The following is a 17,280-nucleotide window of genomic DNA, read 5'->3' on the forward strand; positions in this document are numbered from 1 at the left end:
ACGCATGGAATTAATAAAAGCGCACAATATTATTTTACATTTATGAAGTATGCAAAATTGTAATCTTATATGATATATTTTGTTTTCAACAAAGTCAGATCTTACTAAAGCAATAAAAATCGTAATGAGATTTTTTTATGACAATAATAATATTATATTTTATAGCTGTACAAATACAGAATGCTAATAATTGAAAAACTTGTGAGTGTAACTATACTAGCAAAACATCACTTCTAAAATAAATACAGTAGGGCCTCGGTAATCCGGCCGGAGCTTTAAACATTGCTTTAAAATGGGCTGAAGATAACGAATTTGATAGCCACGAAGTTATGTTTCTCCGTCAACTTAGAGACCAAGCTTTCGAAATGAAGTGCGAAAATTATAAACAGAAGAGTATTACTTACAGACATTTTCAAAAGGAATTAACTAATGTTTTATTTTAACTTACTGATTTCAGACATGGTTGTAATAATAATAATATAATATCTATGGACGCTTCACACCACTTCATTATGAACATTTGGTTGTAATTATTATGAACATGTACATTTTGTCTGTATAAGTATACAATTTTACAAAATTGATTAAAAAAACTAAGGTTAAACATAATATGTTATTATATTTTATTAACATTAAATATTGCATACTATAATCCGGAAGCTTCGATAATTCGAAAAGGGTCGTGTTTTTGCCTCTCCGGATTAACGAGGCCCTACTGTATTATTTAATGGCCATTTATTAAGTTTTTGAGTAAAAATACTGAAACTACTGCTTAAAAAATGTTTGATAAATATTCTTACTTTTTTATTATTATAAAACATAATATGTTAATAATAATATTATGTGTAGTACACTAAAAAAATTGAAAATATTTCTACTAAAATGTATATGGATAATTCGAAATGTTAACTACTTTAGAATGCTTTAGCAAGTTCATCCAGACTTATCACATTTCTGGGAAAATCAAATTTGGAGGATTTTTTTTATAAATACTAATAATCTTTGCCTATTCATTGGCAGTACATTAGCAGAGTTCTACAATCTCATCACTCATCTCAACGCGCCTGCGCTTCGCGGGCTTCTCTATCGGTTGTCCGTCATCTTCTTCAACAATCTCCATATCACTATCGCTATCATCCTTGGGCTTGGACGGACCAGGCTTGGGTTCGGAGCCGTTAGCTCCGTTCGTAGCTTTTTCCTCTTTGGGAGCTGGCATCGGCTCGTCGGAATCTGTTACTAGTCGCCAAGACTTCTCTTCATCTTCTTGTTGTAATCTGACGCGTACTTCATAGTTCTGTAAGAAGTCGTCAACTAGGAGAGCACAGCCGTCGTTGAGTCCGATCTCTTCTAGAGTCTTATCATTGTTATGGTCGGTTTCGCCCGGTTCTGATGATAGCACGACGAGTCCTTTGCCCTCCACGGTGGCATCAGGAGCTTGCATGTTCAGTCCTTCTTTAAATGCAGTGTTTAAATCTTTCAATGTTAGCTGTTTTATATTGCAAGCCAAGCCAACTTCTGGTTTGGGAGCACAAACATAGCATTTGGGATTTGGTGCTGTGAGTGCTGAAAAAAAAGGTTTATTATACTTAATTGGAAACATAAAATTACAAAGAGAAAAAATCTATTTAGTATTGTAGTAACTGTCAGAAATCAAAAGGAATGTTGTCATGTATTTTGGGATAAGCACGACCATCAGCCTTTGATTTTACATGATTTTACGAATATCTCAGAGACGTAAAATATACCTGAACTATATGCAAATACTTACTTTTTTCAGGCACAAACAGTTGTCCCCTATGGTTGACTTTCGGTCTGAGGTAGACGCTGGTGCAGCTCTCTATCTCTCCCTTGAGTATGGCCTGCGCACGCAGAACCGCGAGGCCAGCGACAATCGCGTTAGCAGTTGCTATAGCTGGGATTATATTACCGGCCATGGCTGAAAATATAAAAAAATACATCTAGCACAAATATAAAAGGTTAAAATAAATTAGCTAAACTTAAACTAGCCGAAATGCATCAGTCTAAGTTATTCTAAACGGGCCCCTAGACAATCAATTTTATTGCCCAATATTATGTATTGTGCAATATTATTGACGGTCTATGGTTAATATTGAATATAGCCGCGCCTTTCAATCTATGTAAAATAAATTGTACAGCAAAATATTGTTAATTGGGCAGGACTTTACATCTACACCTAAGGTGTTGCAACCTTTCTTAATTACCTTTGTAGTTAAAAAATACATATTAAAAACTTACATTTAATCTCAAAACGTGACTTTAGTGGTATGTTGAAGATGTGTGCTCTGATGTTTGCGCAGGCAGTGACAAAGTCCATGGCACTCTTTTCGTCCTTATCCCAGACCAGATGGTCACCCTCTGGACGACCTTTGAGGTCAGCTTGGAGAGCCTTGCAGCTGTCAGCAAACACCTGAAATTTTATTAAACAAAATTTATTAAGTACAAAGTTGTTTGATAATTATGTTTCATTTAGCTTATGAAGACTTTTGTAAGACTATGTTCTAAAATAAATAAAATACGACATTTTTTTGGTAATGAATTATACAAACAATACATAAAACCAAGTGAGTTATCATAGGATTTGTGTTGACCTGTCTGTAAATCCATTTTCAGAACATAAAGACTTGACAAAATGTTAACAAAATATGTACTCAAACAAGTGTATGGATTTATTTAGTAAAGTTTGGTGTTTTTAAAGATATACATATGATTCTTTACCTGTGAGCATTCATGCACCGACCACACTCTCTGGTCAGGTAAGCCACTGTGTTGTGAAGGAGCCTCATCTTTCCCTGGCAAGTTGTTCCATGTCAACGGCGTAGGTGGCCTACGTTTCTTCCACAAGTTCTCCATGGACAGCAGATAGCGAATATCATCGCCAAACAACTTTGTAAACAGTTTTTCCGGTTCATAGTTAGTTTCCGATGCCCAGGCTCTAGTGCTCTTTCGTTCAACATTACCAGCAGATGTTCCTTCTGAGTTTAGAGCTGAGGAACCTGCTTCTCCTGCAGCTTCGGGGTCTGCGGTATCAGGACTGACATCCTGATCGGGATCTTCCTCTCCAAACAATTGGTTAAACAAGTGTTTTGCCCAAACAATGCAGTGTATCGGCTCTGAAGGGGTATTTCTGATGGTGCACCCTGGGAATGTCTTCTGAGGTGCTTTAGGTTGACATTCATAACACTGAGTCAAACCTTTCTTGATTAACTCCACCTGAAATCATTGCAACAAAAACTTAAAAAATTAAACTAAATTCAGTCTTGGTTGATAATAATAAATAATAATCGGTCGCTGTTGAGCATTTGTGTACTAACCTACAAAAAATGTTTTTTATAGAATTATAAATGGAGTGTTGTTCTAAATGATCCAAAGAACACAACATCATTCATAGCTAGCTGGGTCCGTCGGATAAGCCTCGGTGGGATGCGGCATACACATATACTATATGGTATAGAAGACCTCAAAAAGCTAACAGACTTCATCGCAGAGGTTGTAAAAGCTGAAGATTACTCTTACAGAATCTTGTCAAAGAACAACAACATCCATTGAAATATACAAAACTATGATTGAACACATACGCGGTAAAGGACTAATTGGGCACACTTTCACATACAAACAAGAAAGATGCCCAAAATTCGCCATTAAAAACCTGCACCACAGCACTCTAGTGGATGCAATTGTTCAGGCAATAGAAGAAACTGGAAACAAGGTAAAGGGTGAGATAGTTACAGCCCGCAGAAAAGGTACTAAGGAACCTATGAATGTCTTCTTCGTCAATGTCCACCCAAACGAAAACAATAAATTAATAAAAACCATAAGATACATCTACAATCAAGTAGTTACAATTGAAGATCCTAGAAAACCAAATATCACAGTAGTCCAATGCAATAGATGCCGACAATACGGACATACAAAAAACAATTGCATGAGGCCATACAGATGTGTGAAATGTGCGGGTCCACACAAAACAACATCTTGTATAATGGACAAAAATACACCTGCTGTATGTGCGTTATGCTCTGCTGCTTATCCAGCTAGCTACAAAGGTTGTCAAGTATATAAAGAAATACTGTCGAGAAAAAAGATAAAATTACTCAAACAAATACCACATTATAAAACCCGAACTCCAATAGAAAATGAAAACAAAATGAAACCAAGAATGGAAACACAAAAAGACATAATACCACCTCCACAAACGAACTATGGACCCCACAGATGACATCATGAACAAAGCCTTACAAAACAAAACACCGGCGAAAATAAAGCAATGACACAATAAGAACTATCGAAAATTTCGAAAAAACTAACAACAACATGCAAATTGGGATTGACAAACCAAAAAGAAAATCAGGACAACGACAACAAGACAATAAGAATACAGACGACCAAGAAAGGTCGCAGAGAACACATCGCAAAGATATACCTAGATCTGACGACAGTTACCACCATACACCAGAAGAAAAGCGTAGATATAATAATCTAGAAGAACTAATCTGTAAACGAGCTGAAAAGATAGACCAACTAATAGCACTCGTGGGTTCAATGCTAGCCCCCATCACCAAACTCGTGGAAAACAAATAATAATGACCTCATTGCGTATTATCACCCTTAATATCAACGGTCTGGTCCCAAACCAACATGACCTTGAAACGTTGATCAAGATAAACAAGATAGATATTGCGCTCATATCTGAAACACATTTTAATGACCAAAAGTCGGTGAAATATAACGAATTTAATATATACACAACAAACCATCCCAGAAATACATCAAATGGTTCCTCCATTTGATGACCGCTGTCATCATAAAAAAGAACATAAAGCACCACGTACATAGCATATTTAGAGAGGAATATCTTCAGGCAACTACAATCACCGTGGAAACAAATATGGGTCCCATTAATGTAAGTGCTATCTACTGCCCTCCAAAACACAAACTGAAAGAAGATATGCTCACCACTTACTTCATGACTCTTGGCCATAGTTTCATTTGTGGCGGAGACTGGAACTGTAAACATCCACACTGGGGCTCTATGCTAGCCACTACTCGTGGACGAGAACTAAAAAAATGCTTAGAAAAACTTCAACTCTCATCACTATCAACCGGGGAACCTACTTATTGGCCTACAGATATGAATAGAACACCAGATCTTCTTGACTTTTATGTAACAAAGGGATTATCTCATGTATATGTAGCAGTGGAATCATCGGCTGATTGCCTATCTGACCACAGTCCTGTTATAGCCACCATTAGCGCAACAGCTATCTTTAAAAAATCTAAACCAGTATTGTACAATAAAAAAACCGATTGGAACGCATTCTCTGAAACCCCTTGAAGAAATCATAGATCTCAATGTCAAGTTAAAAACTGAAGATGACATTGAGAAGGCCACCTTCTATATCACCAACGCGATACAAACAGCTGCCTGGCGCTCTACACCGAACCTAAAATCTACTGAAACTCTTCAAAACATACCCTACTTAATTCGCCTCAAATTGCAAGAAAAAAGACGACTTCGTAGACGGTGGCAATTGAGTCGACTAGAAGGACACAAAACCCTTTATCTAAAATCATCCTAAGAGCTCAAAACAATGATTCGGGAAAATAGAGACAGTATGTTCAAAGAAAAAATTTCATCTCTTTCAGCATTAAAAAAGGATAATTATTCACTATGGAAAATAACGAAAGACCTTAAAAGACCACAATAAAGTATACCGCCACTAAAACCACCAAATGGTCCATGGATCCGCCGAGCCAAAGAAAAAGCTGAACTATTTGCCCACTACTTAAGTCAGGTGTTTAAACCAAACGAATCTGACGACATTGATTTTGAACGTGAGATTGAAGAATTCCTGGCGAGTGACCAACAACTAAGTCCCCCACTAAAACTTGTAACACCAAAAGAAGTTTTTAACACAATACAATAAAGGCTCCAGGATTTGATCTCATAACTGCCGAAATACTCAAAAGGCTGCCAAAAAAAGCAATTGTGTATTTAACAATGCTAATTAACGCAATATTCAGAACCCATTATTTTCCAGAGCTTTGGAAAGTATCACAGATAATTATGATAGCAAAACCAGGTAAACCTCCAACAGAACTAAGTTCATATAGACCAATTAGTCTTCTCCCGGTCCTGTCAAAAGTGTTTGAAAAACTATATCTTAGCAGACTTCAACCTATTCTTAAACAAGACAAACTAGTGCCCGACCATCAATTTGGATTTCAAGCAGGGCATTCGACCGTAGAGCAAGTGCATCGAGTTGTTCATTAAATCAGACAGTCGCTCGAAAGGAAACAGTACTGTTCTGCAGTATTTCTGGACGTCCAGCAAGCCTTTGACAGAGTCTGGCACAAGGGTTTGCTATACAAGCTCAAAACACTGCTACCCAACTCTTATCACATGATTATGAGATCGTACTTGACCAACAGAAAGTTCCAAGTAAAATATGAAGAAGAAACATCTCAACTATATGACATCCAAGCGTCAGTACCCCAGGGCTCAGTGGTAGGACCAATGCTATACACACTGTACACAGCAGATCTCCCCCAGACTGAAGAAGTGGAAACAGCTACCTTTGCAGACGATTCGGCATGCCTTGCTAGTGATAGCGATCCAGAGAAGGCATCTCAAAAACTCCAAGTTCAACTTAACAAAATAAATAATTGGCTGAACAAATGGAGAATAAAATCAAGTACCACAAAATCGATACACATTACTTTCACCTTGAGACGAAAAGAATGCTCGCCAGTGCACTAGTGCACTTAGGAGGTGAAGTCCTGCCAAAAAGAGACTGTGTAAAGTATCTTGGTATGCACCTGGACAAGCGACTTACATGGGCTAAGCACATCAAAGCAAAAAAGAGTGAAGCTAATATGAAATTTAAAGGCTTACTGTGGCTGATAGGTCACAACTCGCAGCTGTCATTGACCAATAAACTACTTGTATACAAAAGTATTATTAAGCCGATCTGGACTTACGGCATAGAACTCTGGAGCTCCGCAAGTAACTTAAATATAGATTTTTTTTTTCTATGGACGCTTCACACCACGTCAGTCTGGCCCCGTGCTAAGTACCTAAAGGACTTGTGTTACAGGTACCAGACAACGGAAATATATTTAATACTTTATACTATACATATATTTAAGATTTTTATTATATCATACATATATTTAATACACATCCAGACCCGGGAAAATTGAAAACTTTTTGTTCCGTCGGCGGGATTCGAACCCGCAACCCCCGGCTTGAGCTACCGACGCGCTCACCGCTGAGTCACAGAGGTCGTCAAATATTATAGTTCTGAGCACATTGTTTTGGAAGCTTTGCAGAAATACTGCAAAGCTTCCAAAACAATGTGCTCAGAACTATAACAAATGTACCATAGTTTATTCGGAACTCAGAAATCCATGAACACCTGCAAATAGACACAATAAAGGAAACTGTAAATTCATACAACAATAAATATAAGAGCAGACTTAAACAACACCAAAATGTGCTTGCGCAAAATCTCCTCAATACTACAGGAGACACTGTTCGCCTTAAAAGGAAACAGATTTTAAACTTGGAATGATGTTCAAGGGAACAACATCCACTTACTCCTATTAAAAGCGACCTCATCAGATTATAGCTTCAACTAAAGCTGATTGCTGATAACAAAAGGGGAAAAAAAAATTTATTCATAGCTCAATATGTAATTTTGTTAGTGGGATACACAAAATATTATGCTTAACAGCGTCCAATAAATCTTAACCACTTTTACCTTTAGATCTAGCAAAGTAATTTAATGAATGGTTTTATTGCTTATTGTTTTGATTTGAGATTATCTTGGTCAATTCCAGTGTTATGTACTTAAAAAAAGGGTCACCCTCGTTCATGTGTAAAGGAGAAGCGGGTAAAAAGATTTTAAAACTTACCTGTCCCGCATACCCGGCAGTGCCTGTCTCAACCAGAGGTACATTAGCTGCTAAGCACATCCTGTTCACATGATTACGAGCCACACGGTTGTCAAGGGCATTCATCACAATGTTGAACTGTTTGAAATAGCTCACGCCATAATCATTGCTGTTAAAATAATAAGATACTGTTTTACAATGCTTCAATAATGAACAAATAGCTTTTAAGAAATGTCTCTTTGACTTAGGGATAGACAACAAATGATGCAACAAGAAAACCACCCAAGTTCACAGATTTTGCATACAAAATTACAGATTTCCTCCATCAATTGGTTGATTTGTCTCTTTTCTTGTGGTAAGGCACTCTTTCTTTAGTGGCCTTGCACATCATGATTTTTAAGTCATACTTTCCAACTCGACAGGTGTCTAAATCATAATATTATGCAAGGTAATTTTAAATTTACCTTATAACACTGTCATGATGAGCAACGATGTTGACATTGGGATTGAAACTCAGCGCGCTGTCCTTTGCCACCTGTGCCTTCGATTTGCCAACATGTTCCTTGTGGAACAGAAACTGACGGTTGAGATTACTGACATCGATTGTGTCTAGGTCGATCTAAAAACAATAGAAACATGATGAACATATACAATGAAAATAGTGTATACCATTCATTGATTCATATAAAGTGCAATACAAACAATTTCGATCTGCGGGAAGCCGGTCAAAACGAGATTCTTCAGTATCTCACAACCTATACCGCCGGCGCCGACCACCAAAATCTTGGAATTGGCGATAGCTTCTGTTAGTTTCTCATCGAAAACGCCAGCAACGCGTGCAACCATATTCGTTTATGTGTTTAAACACTTTACTTTTATAATATTTTATTTGATAAAACTATGAAAACGCGACTAACAGCTCACGAGAAATTTAAATGTCATTACTGTCAAAGTTAGCGTCAGTTATTTTTTTTTATGAAGCTCAGTTTGGCAATGGTCGCAAAAACGAAATGACAGAATTAAAAAAACTTTATTTGATATTAGAAAATTAGACTAATATTATTAGAACTACTAAAATACTAATAGACAAACAGTAGACAAATTAATAGAGAACTGCTAAAATTTTTCAACCTTCTAGTAGCTATTATAGTCTTAACTTCAGAAATAATAAATAGCTTTAGAATAGTATTAATGAATGATAGTAAGTACTTTAGAGAACTCAGAGAAGTGATTGGCAGCAAACCTTTGTCCGGCTAGGGCCAAAATGTGGCACAATAAACCAAACACGGGCCGTATCTAGAATGCTATTTACCCTAGAAACCTAGCTAGAAACTCAATAGTATTATTATACTGTCTGCCGCCCTCGAAAACGCTGCTGCTACTAGGTCGCGTCGCGGCATATACAGCCTATTTATAAATCCGGTTTGCCGGCTGTGCTGTCGAGTCAGGATTATCATACTTTACTCTTTAGAGATATAATAGGCTTGATAGATAGAAATTTTCTATCTATCAAGCCATCTTAATATTAATCTCATATTTTATACATTATCAACTCTAATCCCTAATATCCCATAGTCCTGAGTGCTGATTCCCAAGCCCTAAAACCTAAAGGTGCTCCATGAGCATTGGTGTGTAATGTAACATTATAGAATATTATAGATTCGACTTTGAGCATAGGCCCCTCTGTGGCACCGCCCTATTTACGGCACTGATAATACCTCCCTGACTGACGAGCATTCGCGTGTAATGTAACTTAATTTATAATAAGTATTTATAGATTCTACTTTGAGCATTCCATAGCAAGTTGAATTAACTGTCACCATGTCACGTAGCATTGATGTTTAAATACATTTAAATAACAAATTGTATCAGGTACACATTCAACAATTCAGGACTGTGCGCATTGTAATGCTCGCGGTTCTCCTCCTTCACTGATGTAATGCTCGACTCTGTAACGTTACATTGCAACTTGCAAGCGAATGCTCCCGGTGAGGAAGCAGTAAGCACCTTAAGTTGTGAACTTAGATGATTCAAGTAATAATATTGTGTCTTCTATCAATACGAGTAGAAGATACAATAATTATAAAGATTTCGTGACGTTAAGGGCGTTAATGTTTACGTATAAAGAGTTTTACTTTATGGGTTGTTTTACGATGGAAATGGTCTTCATAAAAATTGCTTTTAACTTTACGAGTGCGCGATAGGACATTTAGAAGTTGCCTACTGCTATTTTTGTCTACGCAGTATTTCTTTATATCAAAAAACGTGAATTTATAATATCTAAGTAAAAAATATAATGCTATACTATATTTTATTAATACTTACAAATACGTCTTGCTGTAGGTATTTTTTAAACTTTAGTTAAGTACTGAAAATATGGTTTAGGCCGCCGCCGTTTAGCAGCTGTAAGATTAAATTGTTATTACTCTTTACTGTTTTGTAGGATAAGTAACCCTATGTATTATCCAGAGACTAAACTTAGACCCCGAAGATTAAAATCAGTAAGTAGTTCTGCATAGAGAAAAATATGCTATAGGTACACACATTAATTGCCTTTACAATACTTAAGTGATAATAATCTACATTCTAGGGTTAACTTTAACCCCTGGCAAGACCAAATGGCATCTCCAACTGCCGGTCACAGAGTTGTTTCGGTCAGTACTGGAGGGTGGCGCAGCGTAATGGCACTCTCTCCTACCGGATGGTCCAGATGCTGACAGGACATGGGTGTTTCGGTCACTACCTGCACCATACGGCCAGATGGGAGCCAACGCCCCAGTGCCATCACGTCAGTACGGAGGAGGACGACACGGCGCAGCACACGCTCGTTGCCTGCCCAGCCTGGGTCGCACAACGGGCAGAACTCTGCGTCGCTATAGGACCAGACCTGACACTCCCGGACATAATAAGAGCATTAGTCCGGTCGAGAGAAGCCTGGCAGGCGGTCTCTACTTTCTGCGAGTCCATCATGACGCAGAAGGAAGCCGCTGAGAGAAATCTGGATGCCGATGAAGCAGCTGACCCGATAAGGAGAAGACGCGGAGGACGAAGACGCGCTCAACATGAGCGTCAACTCCTACCATAGTAGGGCTCGGGCGATGGATTGGGGAATCCGTCGCCTATTGCACGAGCTCTTCCGGTAGAAGAGCGGCAGGAGCCCTGGACCGCCCTCCCGGAGAAAGCGGCAGAAGCCGCGCGGATGGTTCTGCTGGTAGAACAGATGCCGCTATCTGGGCTGCTGCAGTTATCGCTTCAGGTGGATCCAGCGGCTCAGCGACATGCGGAGAGGAGACACCGTTGGGTTTTAGTGGGTAGCCAAGGGTGCTCCTCCTTACCGCAGCACCCGAGGAGTCTCACATATCCAGGCGGCCACCCCAGGCTGTCGGGAATTCATGAAGCATTTCCCAACGGCAATAAAAAAAAGGGTTAACTTTAACCCAGATCCGCGCAAATGGATCTTAAACTATAAATATAGGTAATTATTGCACAATAGATAGAACGAATGTTCTATTGATTATTGAAGCTCCAAATAACAAGTCATATTTACCTAGAATACTACTTACTAGCTAAAAGCCGAGCTTTGTGGGCTCGCGTCGTCACACCTTGACTGACTGATGATAACACATGTACATAATCTACATCATATATTATAAACTAGCAGTGTATGGTACCAAATTGAGATGATAACCTATACACCAAAAGAAAATTTTTGAAAATCGGTTCACAAACGGCGGAGTAATCGTTGAACATAAAAAATCGGCCAAGTGCGAAGGGTTCCGTACCGTTATAGGACGAAGATAAGGAAAAAAAAAATGTTTTTTGTAAGGCAGCCCCCCTTTATTATTTATTTTATTTCAATTGTATTATTTACTTAATATTAAAGTAAGTACACATATAATTGAGGATTTTGTGAAAATTTCAGGTGTCTAAATATTGCCATTATGGATTACGAGCCCAAAAGTCCAAAAAAATAACGTTTATTGTATGGGAGCCCCCCGTAAATATTAGCTTTATTTTGTTTTTAGTATTTGTTGCTTTAGCTGCACCAGAAATACATAATCTGTGAAAATTTCAGAAGTCTAGTTATAGGGGTTCCTGAGTTACAGCCTGGAGACAGACAGACAGACAGACGGACAGACAGACGGACAGACATCGAAGTCTCAGTAATAGGGTCCCGTTTTTACCCTTTGGGTACGGAGCCCCAAAAACGAACGTAACACCTTCTCCATTTTTAAAGTCAGTTAAAATTGTAGCCTCTGTTATTCTATATTGTTATCTATAGTATTGTAAAGTTTCATTAAAATCCGTTTAGTAGTTTTTGCGTGAAAGAGTAACAAACATCCATACATACTCGTACATCCAAACTTTCGCCTTTATCACAGAATATATATTAGTAGTACCAACCTTTATAATATTATTATAGTAGGATAGTATGATTAGTAGGATAAAAATTAGTATATTAAAGCACAAATCCATAGGCGTGATAGTTTTTCCGTAAAGTGTATCACAAAATTTATAGGTTGTGGCCTTGTGGAATATAATAATTAATATACCTACCCTGATAAATTATTTGACCATTTTATCCTCAGTCAAAATATCCCTAAAATCTAAACCGCAAACTAAACCGACTTTGAGCAAATGAAATTATGGTCAGCCAACATTACGTTACTACCCTTGAGCCTCGCTGACGTGTAGTTTTTGGTGTATCAGTTTATGTAACCCCGGTTTACCAATTTATTATCGCTAAGCGGGGTTCAGATTTATAATATAAGTAAATTAATGAGGTTATAGGTGGCCGGACCTTATTCGATTTAGAATATTTAGGTAGGTACCTACCTTTTTGGATAGTCAACAGTAATATTATTTAATTGAATTTAAAAAAAAAGTAAATAGTACATAACATGCACATAATAAAGTTTATGGTTTAATAAGTGCATGTTATGTACTATTTACCGAGGTACTTACTGTGGCTATCGACTTATGTTTTTTTTTTTAATTTCCCTTTACTATCCAGAGGCAGGTGACAGTTGACACCAAAACGCGTTACATTAACTTACGACTTACGGTACGCGACTCAGCGATGCGTTATAGCGATACAAATTGAAATGTCAAGTGGCGTTACGCTGTTTATTTATTTTGTACTAGCTGTTGCCCGCGACTTCGTCCGCGTGGACTTCAGTTTATAGCGCGCGATGTCAACAAAATTGGTGTCAAAAGCTTTTATAAAAAAACCCTGGTACCCATTAAATCAATACAGCTGTGCAGTGTGCAAACAATAAGTACTTCATTTTTGTATGTTAAACTTTATATATTATGCCAAATTTTAAAGCTTATTTAGCCCCCCAATTACACAACTTTACCCATAAACTATTTATCATTGATAGGTTTAGCCCCAATTTCACCAACGTCTGTTAGTGTTAACAGCTTGTTAAAATATCCTGTCTTCTCTTTCATTCATATGAAAAACGAAACAGCTAACGTGATACTAATTCGAGCATTAGCTTTAACAGTCGTTGGTGAAATTTGGTATTAAGGTTACGTCACTGCCTGCACAGATAAAGTACTGAGTTATTTAATACCGTAGAATAGATATAACAATCGAAAAAAATCGAGAATTAAATGTAAGATGATACCACCTCTTATAGAAAGACTTTTGAGCAAGCGTCAGCGCGATGTAGAAGACGCACGGCGCCATCTATAATGAATTTTTTGAACAAATTTACGACCCTTACAACCCTTTTTTCCAGTAAAAAAGTAACCTATGTCCTTTCTCAGGCTTTAGACTATCAGTATACAAAATTTCATTACAATCGGTTCGGTAGTTTTGACGTTTGGCGTGAAAGCGAGACTGACAGACAGACAGACAGACAGAGAAACTTTCGCATTCATAATATTAGTACAGATTATGTGCACACTGCACAGCTGTTTTTGGGTATTTTGATTAATTAAGAGGATTCCACACCGCCCTTTTTTCCATACAAACGTTGTCCCCTGTTTCCTCCCTGGATAATGCTAGTAGAGTTATATTTTTTTTCCTGAATATCTACGGCCACTAATACAATGTCCCTATGTTTCATTTTTTTTTCATAATTTAATTATTAAATAAGATATGAACGTTCAAAAACCCAAAAAAATGGCCAGATTTTCCACTGTGTTCAAACGTCCAGAAAACAGATTTGGCTAGATTATACAAAAAAAGCAAAACATAGGAACACAGCTCAAGCCTTTTTTTAATCTTTAATGAAAAAAGTACTTAAATCGGTTAAGTTTTGGAGAAGGAATCAGGGGACAACGAATCGTTGATTTTCTGGATTTTCTGCAGTTGTCTCTATCGCGTTCTGCGGTATAGGCTTGAGGTAAGGGAGACAGCTATAGATATTACACGTACTTTTTTTTCATTTCTCTAGCCGCTGTTGTATCCTCTTAAGGGCCGCGCTACACCGGAATGGCAGCGGCGAGGCGAGCACTTTCAGCGCTGCCATTCCGGTGTAGCGCGCTGCGCGGCCCTAAGAGGGGTACCACTTACCAGGGTTTTAAAAAGTTTTTAAATTTGACACAAATTTTGTTGACACCGCGCGCTATAAACTAAAGTCCACGCGGACGAAGTCGCGGGCAACAGCTAGTTATGAATAAAAACAATAATATATAATAAAGTAGGTATGATTAGTTCTGTTATAATAATGAAGTAAAAACATAAAGCGCCATCTGTTTTAATATATTAGAATTAAAATGTTGATTGCATTGATATATTTTCTGGATGGAATATAGGCCAACACAACACACTCGAACTCCTTAGAAATGCAGTAGGAGTTCTATAAGATAAGATAGATTGATTATTATTATAGCAAGTGATAACATTATTAAACATAATATTCTAACGTATTAAAAACTATAAACAAAAACATAACAACTAATAAGTATGATTAGTTCTATGTTACAACGAAGTAAAAAAAAAAAGCGCCATCTGTTGAATCGTATTAGAACTAAAATGTTCATTGCATCGCGTCGATATATTTCTGGATTTTTTATAATATTATACATAAAATATATTTAAGATTTTTGAAATATTATTTTAATACACATCCAAGACCCAGGAACATTGAAAACTTTTTGTTCCGCCTGCGGGACTCGAACCCAGGACCCCCGGGATGAGCGCTGGCCACGCGCAATGCGAAGTAATTTTCATCGATATTTTCATGGAAATAAGATATTTTCCCACATCAAAATGTAGCCTATGTCCTTTCTCAGACTCTAGAATAACTGTGTACAAAATTTCATTGCAATCTATTCAGTAGTTTTGGCGTGAAAGCGAGACAGACAGGCAGACAGACAGACAGATAGACAGAGATACTTTCGCAGTATATTTCGCAGTATTTATAAGTCGCGGGCAACAGCTAGTTATGAATAAAAACAATAATATATAATAAAGTAGGTATGATTAGTTCTGTTATAATAATGAAGTAAAAAATAAAGCGCCATCTGTTTTCATATATTAGAATTAAAATGTTGATTGCATTGATATATTTTCTGGATGGAATATAGGCCAACACAACACACTCGAACTCCTTAGAAATGCAGTAGGAGTTCTATAAGATAAGATAGATTGATTATTATTATAGCAAGTGATAATATTATTAAACATAATATTCTAACGTATTAAAAACTATAAACAAAAACATAATAACTAATAAGTATGATTAGTTCTATGTTACAACGAAGTAAAAAAAAGCGCCATCTGTTGAATCGTATTAGAACTAAAATGTTCATTGCATCGCGTCGATATATTTCTGGATTTTTTATAATATTATACATAAAATATATTTAAGATTTTTGAAATATTATTTTAATACACATCCAAGACCCAGGAACATTGAAAACTTTTTGTTCCGCCTGCGGGACTCGAACCCAGGACCCCCGGGATGAGCGCTGGCCACGCGCAATGCGAAGTAATTTTCATCGATATTTTCATGGAAATAAGATATTTTCCCACATCAAAATGTAGCCTATGTCCTTTCTCAGACTCTAGAATAACTGTGTACAAAATTTCATTGCAATCGGTTCAGTAGTTTTGGCGTGAAAGCGAGACAGACAGACAGACAGACAGACAGACAGACAGACAGAGATACTTTCGCATTTATAATATTAGTATAGATTGCTTTTATGTATCGCTGAGTTGAGCCTTTTTTCTTCTACTGTTTTAATTAGAGATATCATTTTCCGCTTCGTAAGAAACGGACTTAACCTTGCAGACTTAACGTCGAAACAGGATCAAAGTTGTACTAAACTAAAACAGACTGACCGGGTACCAGAGTTTAAGCCGGGCCGCACATTGTTTGAAATTTCTGATCAGAAACAGTTGAATGTCCGCGCTGTCTCTTACATTTTGTACTGAGCCGAGTGAGCTCGAACTCGCCGGAAGGATATTTCGGATAGTGTGCGGGGTGGCGGTCCGGCGAAATTCAACTGTTTCTGATCAGAATTCGGACAATGTGCGGCCGGGCTTACCCTCACGCCTCTAGTACACCGACGCACGACGCTGCGAAACGCGAAACAGCCGCCAACCGATTTGACAATGCGTTATAATAATATGGCATTCTCGCTCTGTTTTGCAGTTATTACGCGTTTCGCAGCATCCGTGTACTAGAGGCGTTACTTCTCAAAGAAGGTCTTAACTGCAGTTTTTTCGCACTGGAGGCAGCACGCATATTCTGATATGACCTGTTATTATAAATTACTGTATGTTTACCAGCGACCTTTGCCTAATCCATACTAATATTAAAAATGCGAAAGTGTATCTGGCTGTGTGTCTATTATTACCTCTACACACCCAAACCGCCGAACCGATTTTGCTGAAATTTGGTATGGAGATACATTGAGTCCCGAAAAAGGACTTAGAATATTTTTTATCTGGGAGAAATGTACACTCTCCGCGCCATAAGCAATCGGGCGTCATCTCGTATTCTCTATTTTTAAGTGACAAACATTCTTTGCCACTACGGTTGTCACGGGCGTCAAATTGCCTAATCATTTACCGCCTTTTCCTCAATTTCTGGACGTTGACGGCTAATGTGATTGGCGAATGGCGCGTAACCGGCCTTATGCGGTCGTGGTAATGCGATTGTTAATTTACCGGGATGTCGCTGAAAATACAACGCAATTGGTGGCCTACGTCATAAATACGTGCATATATTTTGTCGTGATGTGATGTTTTTGGTGTGGTCTACTTTAATTACTGTTTAGACCTGTTTAGACCTAAATAAAATTAAAGTATGTTACTAATATTTAAGCGCAATAATTAAAAATCTGTAAGTCGTACCGTACGGTATCTCTGACCTCGGCACTAATCTTATCCGGCCTGCTGCCCCT

The 17,280-nt window shown here is 37.7% G+C and overlaps 2 protein-coding genes across 3 annotated transcripts; one reads left to right on the top strand and one right to left on the bottom strand.

Moving 5' to 3' along the window:
• Positions 1–855: 855 nt before the first annotated feature.
• LOC121738893 (SUMO-activating enzyme subunit 2) lies at positions 856–8,830 on the bottom strand. 2 transcript variants are annotated; one of them, XR_006037356.1, is made up of 8 exons: positions 8,617–8,830; positions 8,379–8,533; positions 7,936–8,083; positions 2,737–3,231; positions 2,257–2,428; positions 1,769–1,936; positions 951–1,563; positions 862–912 (listed from the first exon to the last, which is right to left on the bottom strand). XR_006037356.1 is itself a non-coding variant. In XM_042131158.1 (7 exons), exons 1-7 carry the CDS (start codon positions 8,758–8,760, stop codon positions 1,025–1,027), a joined length of 1,821 nt encoding a protein of 606 aa, XP_041987092.1. In that variant the 5' UTR covers positions 8,761–8,830; the 3' UTR covers positions 856–1,024. The 2 variants fall into 2 exon arrangements, 1 of the variants encoding a protein (XP_041987092.1); XM_042131158.1 differs by having other exon boundaries at positions 856–1,563.
• Positions 8,831–10,615: 1,785 nt separating this feature from the next.
• Positions 10,616–10,999, top strand: LOC121739474. The gene has a single exon (XM_042131959.1). It carries the CDS (start codon positions 10,616–10,618, stop codon positions 10,997–10,999), a length of 384 nt encoding a protein of 127 aa, XP_041987893.1.
• Positions 11,000–17,280: the final 6,281 nt, after the last annotated feature.

This window comes from Aricia agestis, chromosome Z (assembly GCF_905147365.1).
Source record: "Aricia agestis chromosome Z, ilAriAges1.1, whole genome shotgun sequence".
Classification (NCBI taxonomy): Eukaryota; Metazoa; Arthropoda; class Insecta; order Lepidoptera; family Lycaenidae; genus Aricia; species Aricia agestis.

What these genes read in the sequence shown, in the direction of transcription:
- LOC121739474 (XM_042131959.1), top strand. Translation starts at nt 10,616, where the DNA reads ATGGTCCAGATGCTGACAGGACATGGGTGTTTCGGTCACTACCTGCAC.
- LOC121738893 (XM_042131158.1), bottom strand. Translation starts at nt 8,760, where the DNA reads ATGGTTGCACGCGTTGCTGGCGTTTTCGATGAGAAACTAACAGAAGCT. An exon ending in CATCATGACAGTGTTATAAG is followed by an intron (nt 8,084 to 8,378) that starts GTAAATTTAAAA and finishes TTATTTTAACAG; the next exon opens with CAATGATTATGGCGTGAGCT. An exon ending in CTGCCGGGTATGCGGGACAG is followed by an intron (nt 3,232 to 7,935) that starts GTAAGTTTTAAA and finishes CAATGATTTCAG; the next exon opens with GTGGAGTTAATCAAGAAAGG.